Source organism: Amblyomma maculatum, chromosome 1 (genome assembly GCF_055883805.1).
Source record: "Amblyomma maculatum isolate TAMU_Amacu chromosome 1, ASM5588380v1, whole genome shotgun sequence".
In the NCBI taxonomy this organism is placed as follows: Eukaryota; Metazoa; Arthropoda; class Arachnida; order Ixodida; family Ixodidae; genus Amblyomma; species Amblyomma maculatum.
In genome coordinates, this window is record NC_139344.1 from 182,260,254 (window position 1) to 182,275,000 (window position 14,747).

At 47.5% G+C, this 14,747-nt stretch overlaps 1 protein-coding gene across 1 annotated transcript in view; it reads left to right on the plus strand.

The window, feature by feature from the left end:
* Nucleotides 1-9,550: 9,550 nt before the first annotated feature.
* Nucleotides 9,551-14,747, plus strand: part of LOC146205054 (S-adenosylmethionine synthase-like) — a 30,608-nt gene continuing 25,411 nt past the window's right edge. The window contains exon 1 of the mRNA XM_084589740.1: nucleotides 9,551-9,898. Coding sequence (XP_084445866.1) covers nucleotides 9,775-9,898 — 124 coding nt within the window. The 5' untranslated portion in view covers nucleotides 9,551-9,774. The remainder of the gene's footprint in view (nucleotides 9,899-14,747) is intronic.

Below are 14,747 nucleotides of genomic sequence, written 5' to 3' on the forward strand. Positions count from 1 at the left end.
CTCGCTTTGTTTCTTCTTTTTTCTCTTGCTCAACTTTTGCTCCTTGAATTGTTTTGCATGCACTGGTTTATTGTAGTCTTTCTTTATGCTGTTACAGGAGGCTCTATTTGCTGTTTCGGCGTCCTTGCCTCTTTTTGCACGCATTAATCGTAACCATGCGATGTACTGCAATAAAAAAAAAAAAAACTAAATAAACGGGGAAAATATTCATCATCTTTTAGGAGAACAGAAACGTCGCATCAAGATCAGAAACGCGACGCGACATAGATAGGCATACTCTCTGTACCCTTTATATGACAGCATATGTGAGCATATGCTGCTGCCACAAATTAAACAAATTAAACAAAACGATTTTCTTCTGTAAAATAGATGCCGAACATTCCCCACACCTCTTTTTTGTTTATTTCCTTCTAGGAAGTTATGCCAGTGAAGATGACCTCGCGGCTGCTTACTCAAGGACAAATTAAATAAAAGCTAACAAAATCAAAAGGGGAAATATCTGGAGGAAACGGACACTTGGCACCGCCTTTAAGTGCCATTGGCGTTATAAGCAACTAACTATAGCGTGCTTTAAAATGCAAGTTAAGGAAGCCAAAACTCAGGAAACAGAGAGCTAACTGCCGGGTCATTCGACACACTAACCTAAAGCTGATGCAATAAACTGGAAAATGAGAGTGTTAATGCAAATTTTATGCCCGGCCTTAAGTGCCGAGCACATCGAAGGGGTTAGCTTATGGTGTCTTCGACTGGTCGCTCCCACGATCCGGTTCGGATTTGGCAAAGTGAGAGCCGCTCTAGCTCCGAGTGCATAGCGCAACCGGTCAAGCCGAATGGTCAGCAAGGTTTCAGAGCGAGCGAAAGCGCAGGAAGCAGAAAAAGGACGTAATTTCCGGAACCGCACACCGCAGGGGCAGCAGGGGCGCCGCCGCTGCCGCTGAACCTGTCCATTGCCTGTATCGCTGCCCCAGCTGTTCTCAGCGTTCTCAGTCTCCGGCTCGCGTCGAAAAAAAAAAAAAGAATGAGTGTCCCGTGGTACCACTCTGGATATGCCGCGGCAGCCCCCGAAAGCCCTTCACCGGCCGAAGTCGTGATGTTTGCCGAAGTCGTGATGTTTGTTGTGATGCCCTAGATGTGACAGCAACACAGACGGCGTACCTAGCGTAATGATCCGTCTTCTTTTCGACATTTCGCCTCACAAATCCACACAGCAGGGACGTTTTAACTGCATCTAATACATAAAGCGCCTAAACTTGCTTCTACGGATGCGTAAGAACCTCAAATACCGGTCGTGGTGTCCCCTGGCTTCGCATCGGTCCCTGCGAAACGGCGGAAGTGGCTCTGTCACGTGAGCACATCTCTGGGCCGCTCCGACTTTTTTCTCGGAGCGCCTCAGAGCGCTCTGAGCTGGAGGCGGGCGCTTATAAAGAACCAGCCGAATGTAGTCAGAGCGCTTGATTTCGACCAGCCGAATGTGCCGCTGCATCACAGAGCGCTCTAGAGCGATCTGAAATGACCAGTCGAAAACACCATTAGCTTTCCGCTCTTCCGACCTCGGAATGCGCAACCCCGGAGGTCGCAGCCAAGTGAGGCCAGCGAGGGACTCGCGTCGCCCTGCGCAGTGTCCCGAGGAGCGTTCCAGCAGTCCTTGTTCTGCAACCTCACAAGTGTCAACATTGGCCAAAACTGTGATAACACTCGCGTCCGCTGAAGGCGCCCAGTCGGGGAGCCGCACATGGTCGCTTCCCTGTCAGAGGAGGCCACCGTTGCCGCAACCGTGATAATGGCGGTGCCCTCGCAACGGTGAGTGCAACAAGTCGATACCGCGTTGCAAGGCGCCCACGACAAAACAATGCTTTAACAAGGCCAGATAACGGAAACTTTAGTCAATAATATAGGAAAAAGATGCAGTACAAGCGGCGTTGGAAATCACCCAGGTTTCTTTAACAGGTTTATGGAGTTTTAACGTCTCAAAGCAACTCAAGCTATGATAGACATCGTAGTGGAGGCCTCCGGAAATTCCGACCACCTATTGTTCTTTAATGTGCATTCACATCGCACAGAACACCCAGTTCTGTGTGCTAGCTGCATCCACTTGACCCCTGCGAACTTCTTAATCTCATCCACTCACCTATCTACCTCCCTTGCTACGCTTTCCTTCACTTGGAATCCAATTTGTAACTGTTCGCGACCATCGGATATCCTCTCTTCGCACCACATGCCCTGTCTACGTCCATTTATTTTTCTTGATTTCCGCTAGAATATCAATAGAATGTTAACGGCTGTATAAGCGAGGACATTAACTGAAATCGCAATATATAATATATATATATATATATATATATATATATATATTGTCGTGACGCTGGGGCTATGTCGACCCGGCCTTCACTTGGTAGCGTGCAGAGACTCCGGGTTGAAGAAGGATTGAATCTTCGAAGTTGGTGAAATATGTACAAGCAGGTTTAATGGCACTTTGAGAAAACTTATTTACACGATTATTTACAAGAAAAAGAGGGGTACATCAGCAAAATGGCAAGCGTTAAGAGTTCATAGCGAGAAGCGACTGGATGAGCCGTTTACCCAGGGCTCAGAGCGACATTTCGTGCTCTGCAACGTCCTTAAAACCCCCTATGTCCAGCCCCTCTCTGAAGATGCTGACCAACCAAATCCAGGGCACGCCCCTCAGATATCGGCATCCAATCGAACACATCACTGCACTGATGGTCTGAAGCACTGACTGGCCCGGCATTGTTTCGTTGGGCCTGGTCACTTGTTGGCGGGAAAAGCTTGGGAACGGCGAGGAGGTACATTTCTATTCTTCAGCCAAGAATCGATAGGCTGGTTCCGGCAAGTGGATTTACTTCTCAGAAACCCAAGTGCACGTGCGCGCCGCTTACTGCTCCCAGCATTGTCCATTTCCGGCAATTGCAAATCTTTCCTGCATTCCCGGGAAATCCTCTAATGGCCGTAATCACCTTGCTCCTTTCTTGTCCTGTACGTCAGCGGACGTGTCACTCTGTCGCCTCCTTTGGACAATAGGCATTCCTTACTTGACCATAGCGCTTCTCGACGGGAAGGGTGAACAATTGAACGAAAGCACTTCCGGCTATTTCCCGCAGGGGGACATTTCTTTGTGTTTTTCTAGACGTTCTTTTGACAGGGTCAATTTGGCATTTGCAGGGTGTCCACAAAGCAAAACAGGCTTACAAAACAGGATTCCTGGAAACAGGCTCACTTAGAGCCATTGTACCAACACCACATATCCACAGCACTTATCCATGCCCACAGGCGAACAATAGAGCGCGCAAGTGCGGATGATGCACGGTCGTAACAATATATGTATATATATATATATATATATATATATATATATATATATATATATATATATATATATATATATATATATATATATATATACATATATACAAGCAATGACATTAACTGAAATACATATATATATATATACATATATACAAGCAATGACATTAACTGAAATACATATATATATATATATATATATATTTCAGTTAATGTCATTGCTTATACAGCCGTTAGCGTGCACCATGCTAAGTGAGGCATGAAGCGGCGGCATCACAAATCTGAAACGAAACACTGGCGCTAAGGAGCCCCATTCTGGCGATTACTATATATGCTTGCTCCGTGCGAAAAGACGTTTGCTTCATACGCACCGCGGAAGGCTGTAAGCATACACAGTCGACAACTGCAACATGCACATGACTAACGAGTTATCTTTAGATTAGAGGGCAGAGACATACCGGCGTCACGTGGAGGAATTGCCTCAACCCCACAACGGTTGCATGTTGCTCAGGCGAAATATCGATTTTCAAGCGAGCGGACCAACGCGAAGCATTTCAGTAATGCCTTAGTCGTGCTTCAGGCGTCCGTAATGAAAGCGAACGGAATAGCCACCCTGCGCTTTCGTATCCATGGAGAGCGTGTAGCAACTATCAAGACGAACACGCGCGATGGTGAATGATAAAAGCTGTCCCATTCATGCAGAAATGGTCACGCGATGCTTTTCGGCTCTGCTCTCTCTGCGGAAGTATAAAGATGGCACATTCTTGAAGCATTCAATAAATGCCCAGTTTTTGAAGCAATGACTAGCAAGGTGCGCAGCTACTGCGGCTTATGATGCAAAGCGGGAAAGTCGCATAAAGAACGGCTTCTTTTGCACACACTGCAGAGCCGCCCATTTCTCAAATAATGAAGCATGCATGCAGCAAAAACAGAAGAAAAAAAAATCTCAGAACAGTTATGAGTTTGTGACGCAAACGATACAGCCTGAGCTGGTTTGTGATGGCGAAGAAGTTGATGCATATTAAGGTTGACAAACTAGAGCGGACGCTCTAACCATGAGATACCGTAGCGGTGGCTTCGGGCTGCCGACGTATGGTTAGAGTATCCGCCGGGTGATGTTGAGAGGTAGCGGGAAAGAGGCAACGGTAAGATAGCGGTAAAGGCTCCGTTCAAGTGTGGCGTCGGCGGCCGGCGTTGTGAGCGAAAAATTACGAGGATGGCGCTGGCAGGCGGTAGCTGGCAGAGTACATGGCCGAGCACTAACTGGACGAAGGGCTTAATGACTTTACGTTTGGCAGGAGCTGTCAACTTCGGTCTCTCTTTTCACATGGGATGGTGATATCAGAATCAGCCTGCCAGGACCATTGCATTCAGTTTACTCCTATAGTTCGTGCAGGCACGTTTATACGGCTTGGATAAATCGGGGCTTTATACATATGTGGGCTGATAGCCCACGATGTCGTGTCATGCCCTTAAAGGCTGAGCTTAAGTGTCCCACATAATTTCATTACGGGAACGAGCCAAGAACAGCGAGAGAAACAAACATTTGGGGGCGGCACTGAAGCTCCCCTTGAGGATCCTCGTTCACGTACTTGTGCACTTTGCTACGCACTTAGTCTTGAGCTACCCCATAATGCATAGATAAGCCACTTCAACGAGGCCATACGAATGCGCCTGCGTGGCCCAGTGGTAGCTTGTCTGACCCAGGATCATGGAGTCACATCAACGGAGCCATCCAAATTGGCTGCCCCAGCTAACTCGGTCATGTCATGTGCTCTCATGACGCCACACAGCCCGAAGACCGAGCAGCACCCGGCCATGCCAACCATCAGAGCCATTCCTAAGATTTTGACTGCCGACGCCGATAAAGAATGGAGCCTTTAACGTTGTCGCGTTAAAAAGTGGGAGCTGCAGGTGTTCCTGTTGTTTGCAAACTTTACTGGAAAATACCAAGAGTTCCTGGTGCGGGCTCAGTCTTCCGGCTAGTGGTTCCTGGCCGTGCCTTTTGGGCAGCAAGGTCGAAAAGAGCATTTGAAAAATATTTTCAAGTCTGCCGTTCGCGTCCATGGATCATTTGTCCGGGTCCGGGAAATGAGGATGAAATGTGAAAATAGACGTTATTGTCAATGCGTTCACACAATTGGATCCGTCACGTCCGCGGTTAAATTTCTGGGCATGTCTCCTTAGCAAGTGTAGCATCATAATATGGCCTTCTGTAGCTCCAATAAGAAGATGGCTTCGATAGAATGCAGGGGCCTGCGAGGGTAAGCGGCACTGGAGGAATACAACGTTACCCCGGGGGATTGGAAGGAGAAGATAACGAAAATGAAGGTGCAGGCCTCGATAAAAGGCTCACCGCAAGATAGGCTTGATAGAATCCATAGAAGCTATAGATTTAATGCCAAACCAGGTTATGCAGTCCATCGGACAGTTAGATTTCGCGACAAACCGTGTTAACTCACGTAGTGAACGCACTTTTTCGCCCAAAATATGTTGTCTCTAAAAGAATCAGGAGGTGCGCACGTTACGCGAGGAGAAAGTTGAAAGCAGTAAAAGGAGAGCAAAAAGTAGGCTGACGGAATAAAATAGCACACTCTTCAGCACGGTTTCCGTGTCCAAGACCTTAGCCGACAACTTTTGTATTAAACCCGCCGCCGAAGTTGACTGTAGCCTTTTGTCCAGCATTCGTTGCGAAGCACAATAAGTTGCTACAATCCTTTATATAGCAGATCGAACAGAGAACTATTGGTACCAGGCGTGGCTACCTACTACACGGATTTCTCGCGGGCTATCCTTCATGTAGGGCGAAATAGAAAAGTGGCGAAGTCCCAAGATTCGAACGATTCCAGAGATGGTCAACCTCAATCCCAAAATGACGTCAACCTCACGGATATAGGTGAGGCTGAGGTGAAGTCGACCAAGTCCACCACAGCTGGAAAATTTTGAAGGTCACAAAAATCGAACCTCGACTTCGTTCCTGAGTTTGAGGTTGAGTGAGGTCGACTTTCGGTGATTCTGGCTTTAAGCACGCGCCGTCGACGCTCGAGTCCGGCAGTGATTGGGGTTCGGTATCCTCCTTTAAAGACTGGAGCCGCGATCCTCTACTGCCGTGAGGGCGCCTTAGGAGGCCTCAACCTCAGTGGTGAGGTTGAGGCTGAGGTCGAGTCAGGTGACGAAATTTTATTTAAGGCTGAAATGAGGCCCAACGTTTTAAGGTGAAATGAACCCCTCTGCCGATCACATTTTATAGCTTTGCGTTTTTATTTCGGCATTAAAAACCGCTAGCAAACATTCTGCCATTAGGAGCAGACTGCGTGCCAAAACAAAAGGGTTTGTTTATTACGCAAGGGCAAAAAAAAAAAAAAATTCACAATCATTTTTTTTTTTTTTTTGAGGAGATGCTTTCGTTATGCCAACGCGCTGATTACGCGATCAAATGCCGTAGTAAAACAGTTTATATATGGCACAAAGAAAAAAGTTACACTCGGCTACCCAGCGGCGAATTTCGCTTGTCTTTTTAGAAGCGCTTCCTTTCTTTTATTAAGCGGGTGAAAACGAACGGTCTATTTGGTCAAATATTATAGAGTTTGCTTACATTTTGAAGAAATGTTGCTAAGAATCCACCAGTGGAACTTAAAATTGCAAGCACCGTCTGTCAGATGAATGTGCATTCCCATCCGTGGAGTAAAAAATAGCACTTCCAGATAACACAAATCTGTCAGCTGATTCTTCGTTACAACAGGCTTTAAATGGGGGATTTTAAGAACAAGGCATAAGCTAGCCGGTATATTAGAACAGCTCGGTTTTAAAAGCATGTGAAAAAAAAGTAAAGATTTCGACGCGAAAGCATTCGCAGTCTATGGAATGCAACGCATGACCACATATGGCCAAGGCACCCCAAACAAACAAAATCGAAGCGGTACCAACAAATCAATCAATCAATAAACTTTTTACTAGTCACGCGCAGTCACATAACCATGCGGTCTCGGTACCGCGGCAGAAATGACAAAATAAAAAAGCACATATATCATATATAGAATAACAGCCTGTAGAAGAACTAAATAACGAAAATAACAGCGCAGAGAACGGGACGAAACACGGAAGGAAGACACACGGACACGGGCGCTGACTAACAACTGAAATTTTATTTCGATGACAAGACACATATATAAAGGTACAAAGAGGGAGGGTGTAGCCAAGGCGATCCTGCGCAATCACCGAAACAGTGTAGTCCCGTCCGAAAGTAAAAACGATAAAAAGGTAGAAGGCCGAAACGACTAAAAACGATAGAAAACCACGGTGTAAGAAGTCGGGACGGAAAGTAAAACAGATAAAAACAGATATACACGTAGCCAAAAGGCAAGTAAAAGCGTTAAAATATAACGGTGAAAACACGGGAGTAAAATCGCTGCACAAGGTAATTAACAAAAAGTGGCAGAGAGGGGCACATGTGAAAAAATTAAACATTTACCCTGCCTCTCAGAAATTCCAAATTCTTTTTGCGACAAACACAGGGAGGGTGTACTCACACATTGTTCCTTTGCCACTCTGTTCTCTGCCCCTTTTTGTTAATTACCTTGTGCCTCGATTTTAGTCCCGTGTTTTCACCGTTATATTTTAACGCTTTTACTTGCCTTTTGGCTACGTGTATATCTGTTTTTATCTGTTTTACTTTCCGTCCCGACTTCTTACACCGTGGTTTTCTATCGTTTTTAGTCGTTTCGGCCTTCTACCTTTTTATCGTTTTTACTTTTGGACGTGATTACACTGTTTCGGTGATTGCGCAGGATCGCCTTGGCTACACCCTCCCTCTTTGTACCTTTATATATGTGTCTTGCCATCGAAATAAAATTTCATTTAGTCAGCGCCCGTGTCCATGTTTTTTCCCTCCGTGTTTCGTCCCGTTCTTTGCGCTGTTATATTCGTTATGCAGTATCAACTAGCCCGGCATCTTGCACTTGTTAACTAAATAACACCAAGATAAAACGTAAGTAAAAAAAAAAAGGATCGCGTGCGGAATGGAAGTCCTGAAAAGCATGATTTATAGGTATAAATCACACGAAGGACATCCACCAAAAAGAGAGCGCAAACCATTAGTCAAACAAAAAAAAAAAAGTTGAGGATAAGCCAGCGCGGATGGGGAATGCCGACATCTCCTTGGGAATGAAAATAAGAATAATAATTAGTAGCGAGGAAAGCAAGGAGGGGTGAAGAAGGAGCTCAGAAAGGGAGAAGGAAATAGTCTTTGTAGCAGAGCTCCGGATTAATTCCCAAAATGGCAGGTAGTGATGTTATGTATCCTGACAGCATTGAACTTCCTTTTCAAGTGAATACCATCCGCATGGTTCGAGCCTTTTAAAAGGTACAGTATATATTTTTTTCCTTATGTGCGCACGTTTTATGTTTATTATCACTGAACGTAATCCTCAGTCACCTCTTCTTTGAGGCAGAAAAACGGCGCGACCTGCGGACTGTGGCCCAGCGTAGGAACCCTGGGTAAGAACATTTGGCATTAGACAGTGCCCATTCTTAAAAGTGCCACTATCACGTATTTTCAGCAAACTTCGCAGAATAAATGGCAGTATAGAATGCTTCGTTGAGGAAGTTTTCTTTAGGTTATATCTCTTAACAATTGTGGCGCACTACCGACAGCAAACTCTGGGAACGGACCTTGGCGTTCTTAAAACTGCTTATCCTATATTGATTACCTGGCTCTTACGGATTATTTTCTTCCCCCAAAACTACCTCGTTATTCCAGTCTGCAATTGGACGTTAGGGGTAAAAAATAAACATCGGTCACCCTTCTATTGAACGCATTCGAAGGAAGCGTCGAAAGACAAAGCGAAAAGAAGTGAACCTTGAAAACCGTCTGTAAGAGCTGGAAATTACTGGTGTAGGTCGCAGGTCTACTGCGGCAGCCCCTCCAGAAGCTCTGTAGTTTTCTGAGCTCCTTCTTCCGCGGCAAGTGTCATACTTTGCAATGCCTCGTAAGCTGCCAAGATGTCGTAGCTAAGAAAACGCAGTAGTTTAATTCTCAGCCCACACGCCCACCGGGCCCGGGCCGCCACCGATGAGGAACTGATAAGGCGGGCGACCGATCGAGGGCGCCAGTTGAGAAGGCACCTGCGGTGCACATGCAGGAAGTGTTCAACATGCACGGGACACCGCTGGAGACGAAGGGCGGTGGTGAAGCCGCTGGAGGACGACCGAGTCGTTCACAGCGGTGGCAGGCCCTCGCCGAGAAGGGTAAGCCCTCCCTTGTAGAGAAGGGAAATACACGATAAGGCGCCCGGTCAGCGGACGGCATCGCAAGCTGGGAAGCCACGTGATTAAGCCGCCGATCAGTATAAAGCGAGCAAGACTGGACGCTGGACTCAAATCAGTGTCGTCGCCGATAGTGTGCGGCAGAGCGTTCCGAGCAGGCTTGTGTAGTCGACGACCACGGAGAGAGACATGGGCACCCTGCAGGGATCCAACGCACTCAACGGAGTCCGCTACGTGGACGGCCAGCAGGAGATGCCCGGAGAAGAAGAGACATTCCTCTTTACATCCGAGTCGGTTGGAGAGGGTCACCCCGGTGAGCCTTATGCGTGTACCTATCGACGGAATGCCGCTTTTTAAGGCCACCATTTGCGCCGGAAGTGTCCGTGGGGACTTCAGATGGGCGCGTCGCGCGTGGCCGTGGCCAAAGTGCCACGCGCAGCGCTGCCATGGTATGCGCCCCGGGTTTTTCGCTGGGAAGCTCACAGAAACTGCACTGACTCATGACCCGGTGATTTTTTTTCTCCTTCTTCTCAGGCAGTGAGGCAACTAGATATTTGATTTTGGAGGTGTTCGGCACGCACCCGTGTGTTGGGGAAATGGATAAGAGTGCGTGGTTTTATACAGCGTCTCTGTGAGGTGGCAACACTATAATAGCTATGGGCCTGCCCGCAGTACACTTGGCAGTGTCAGTGCTTCGCTCTCTGCAAGTCATGTTTGCTAGCAAGTGGTGCCATATATAACAATGACTTTCATTTCGTTCTGAAAACTGAGAAGGTGCATTGCAACGCTATTGCGTCAGCAAAGATCCTACAAGTCGGCAAATTGCCAATGCGCGTGCCATGCTGTTGCGCAGTTCGCGCAAACCCTTAGCTCACCCAGCTGTAAACACCTGCGCAATTAAAACCTTTAGTCCCGAAAAGGCTTCTTCAGCTGTCCCTGCAGAAGCCTCTTCTGTTGGCAAACAAGTCTCGTCTGTGTTCCCTTGACAACGGAAAAGAGAGTGCCACTATATGCGATAGAAGCAGAGGGATTACATGGGTCGTATTCTGCAACGACTCTTTCCCAGTTTCTTCTTTTGACGCTCCTCCGTTGTTCCGCACAATCTCAGATACCGGAGCTGGCAGATGAAGCTGCTTGTCAACCGTGATGCCTCAGATGCAGCCAACAAGTGATAGTGGGGTGAAAGGGGAAAAAGGAGTTGTAACAAAGACACAGAACCGCGTTACTTTAGGGCAAATTTTGTGTCACATCCCTTTTCCTCTAAAAGAATGCACCGGGAGGAGGCAATATAAAGTCTCATGCGCTTGTTTCATAAAGGAATTTTAATAAATGCATAAAAACGCAAGTAGGCTAAAGTATGTTACCGAAAATCTCTAAGCCTCTCTAAAATCTCGAAACTCTAAGTAATGTACAGTCGGGCACATTTTTAAAGCTATCGTGTGAACGCCGACTGACCAGCGCGGTGGCGCGAGGAGAAACAGAGCAAAGTCGGAGAGGAGACGAGCATTCGCGCCGGTTATGCTGCTGGATGGCTGGACTCAGAAGCCAGCGTCGTCTGCTTAGCTGTTCTGCTGCATGCGTACCAGCCCCTAGACAGCAAGCTTTAGGGCCGAGTTAACTCGTTTGCTTTGTGTTCTTTCTGCGTGTTTTCTTGTTCATTACTGGAGCAAACGCGTGAGACTTTAAGTACAACGCCAGGCCCCGGTTTTTTTACGGGTACGGTCTTAAGGTTTTTCCTATTCAAGCTCCCCTACAATTATTTATTGGCAAGTAACGATTGCGGCTCGTTCTTGGGCACTCAGCATTGTTGAAATTAAGTATGTGCTCTTTCAGATATCGACCGTACTTTATACAGCGTATACAAGGGCGGTCGCAACTGTTTGTGGCTCGATACATAACAGCGGAACGTAGGCAGGGGTAGTTTCGTCTCGCAGTAATGAGAACCGCCAAGCAGACGATGCTCACTCCAGCGGGAAGAATTGTGGCGCCCTTACCCTCGCATACTTATTCCCGTGTTTTGTCTTCCGGCTCTGCGGCGCCAAGCAGTCGCCGCTCGCTGGACACTTAAAAAGGTGGCCAACTGTACAGTAGTCAACTTCGGCCATTTGCGCCAGACAACGCAAGTCAGTCCGACTCGGCTTGCGTACATAGACCATTTTATTTAGGAGGTCGCCATTTTGAAAATGTGGCGCCGTCTACGTTCTCTTTTTGTCCCTAGCGCCATGCTGGTATGCGCGCACACATTTGTTGTATACCCACAGTGCAGGACGGCGGTGCCGCATATAGACGTTTCTGTTCTGGTTTTGTGTTGTTTGCGTTAGAAAAGCTCCTGGATTACGGCAAAGCATTTTTTAACAGTACTGCCGCCGTTTCGTGGAGCAATGGCCGGAACTTCGGCAGATGACGGGGCCTGAGGCAGTTGAGTTTGTTGAGTTTGTGAACTAATGCGCTACAATTGTCGCACTGCTATCTACGACGGCTGTCGAGGAAGCGACACAGACAGCGCCAAGATTCTTTTATGCTATTTAATTGCGTTCGATAGACTACGATTGCCAGCCAGGATAACACAGCTATTTCATGAATGTTTACGTTAGCGGGACTTCACTTTGCTTGAGTACACTTGGTGTGCGTATGCGATTTTTATTGTTTGATCAGTCCCGATACTGAACTCGTTTCGTGAAAGCTGACCGGTAAACAATTCACAATTTCGAACACGTACTACAGTGCACTTCTCGGCGAGATACGTGTCGTGCCAAAATCAAGTGCTCGATCCTCTGTGCGCTCTGTGTTTCAGTGGGTTATCAATGAGATAAATACTCACTAACGAGCAGATCCAGTGATCGGTACGAGATTGCTTACTCAGCTAGAGCGTGTAGACACAAAGCGAAAGCAACGTCTACACTTGTTGGCGTCCCCTATGTCACCGTCGCTAGTTTGGGGATTTGGCCACTGAGCGATCAATGGCCGTTCTCTCTGTCTCGTTTTTTTTTTTTTTTTTTCTCGTACGTAGCGTCCTCTTTTCACTTCATGAAGGAGGAGTGTTTCGGCCGTAAATAACTCACGATGAACAAGTTAAGTTAGATCACAGGTTGCGCGGCTACTAGCTACGCGGCAGTAGAAATTCGCCGCGCCTCCCTTTCTTCTACTGTGTTTTGGCGAGCACTTAGAGCGCTTGCAGTCCTCTCCAAGTTACGCTTTTTCACATGAGTTTTCTAGGCTTTGGTATCTTGACTGGGGCAGTTAGCGCACTCTTGTTTTGCGGTAATAACCTTGCTGTTACATTGCTTCCTCGGCATGTAGTTAGGTGATATAGCATGCAACGAGAATTTTGAAGTGTTTTTTTTTTTTTTTCTATTTCTCTTCGCTACTTCCTTCCATTGCTCTGATTATGTGCCCTTGATATTTGTCTGCAGGTGACAGGCTGTACAGCCATGTAACTGTTGTCACTGACTGGAGTGACGACATAAAGAAGTGACCACGCGTGCAGATGCCACACATTATTTTTTACCTCCTTGAGAAGAAAGCGTATGACCTCAAGGAGGTGAAATCATTCAGGAGCATGCAGTCGTACTCGTATTTGCAGAGTGGTTGGGTTGGGACGGTGCTCATGCATACAGTAGATGAGCAATTGGCATTGCTAAAATGCCAAGTGTAGGCCTCACAGTCAGTCAAAGTTCTTCACGAAGCATGGGTGTGTTGCACAAGAAGTGGTGACGTTATAAACCTTCCGTTCATAGCCCAGCTTAAGCATAGGTATGGAGTTCATGGCAGTACGTTGTCCACCAACAAAGTGTTCCGAGCACACACGAGAGGCAGTCGATGGCACAAAATCCTTTCTGTTGACGCTAACCAGCCAACGCCGTCGCTCGTCTTCATCGGACGGAAAACGATACAGTTGAAATAGATCGCACCCGCACTGATGCCGCGGCTGTTGATGCTGTGCACATGGCTCTGCGCCTAGTTTTTTTCGCTTACGATAGTTGTTGGAGCAGCCAACAACAGCGCAGTGGTATCCTGATGACCTCGGCTCACGATTAATGGCTACAGTTTGCGTGAAAACCAAGCAAAAGCTGTTTTATCGCGCAAAAATCAGCACGAAAGGCAAGTTCTCAATGCAAATGCTATGACCACCTTGCCGCCCGCGCATACCAGCGAGAAAGGGGAGAGGAGGAGCGGCTCCGCGCGCGCCGCTTCGAGGCTATTTTTCTCCTCGCGGCGAAAACGGTCTATAACTTGTCTTACGTCGCCGTGGGTCTGCGGTTCCGGCTAGGTTGACGATCACAAGGACGGGGGATCAAGTCCCGCCCTCGTTTCGAAGGAGGCGAAATTATAAACGCCCGTATTCTGTGCGATGTCGACACTTGATAAAGAAGTTGAGAATTAATCCAGACCATCCAACTAAGACGCCTCTTTTTCTTTTCCTTCTTTCACTTTGCTCTTCACCCTTCCCTCACGGCGCGGTTCAGGTGTCCACCGAGACGCGAGACCGTAGCTTGCGGCTTCTCGTCTCCGTAATCAACATTCAGCTCTCTAGCCCCCTTTAGTGCTGCATAGCACCGGGAGGAAAAATAACTTTATTGAGGCGTGGGGACGCCCTGGTCCAGAGTCACCAAGGTCAACTGGTTCGTCTGCCGGCCCGAGGCAAGCCAAAAATCTCAAGCTGGGGGAGAAGGGTGTGGGAGGGGACTGAATTGCAACGGGGTACAATAAATTGCAGTGTTCTAAATTACCGTAGGGCTCAGGACAATTTGGCCCTCATACGGGAGGGAGATCGCTCAGGAGTAAGGAGTGCATTTAGATGCGTGCGTCGAAGAATGCGTAATTGCGTGGACAGGAAGTGACATCGGCAAAAGGCCAGTTTTGCCGAAACGAGACTTCTTATCGGTCTGCGAGGCACATGCTGCGCCACTTCGCTTGCGTCGCCTGTTCGAAAGAAACAGCGAACCCTGTAGCGATAAAAAGAGGTCCTGACCGGTTACAGAACCGACGTGGAAGTCTTGTCATGAAACTGTTATCGATGCTGGCACCGTATCACCAGCTAAAAAAATGATGATCGGTAACCTTTCTCGCAAGGAGGCCTAAGGAGAACGAAGCCTCTTTTCGCTGCTTTTGTTGGCTGCTTCACTAGTTTGGATGCTCACGTGCACACGTTCTCCCTATGG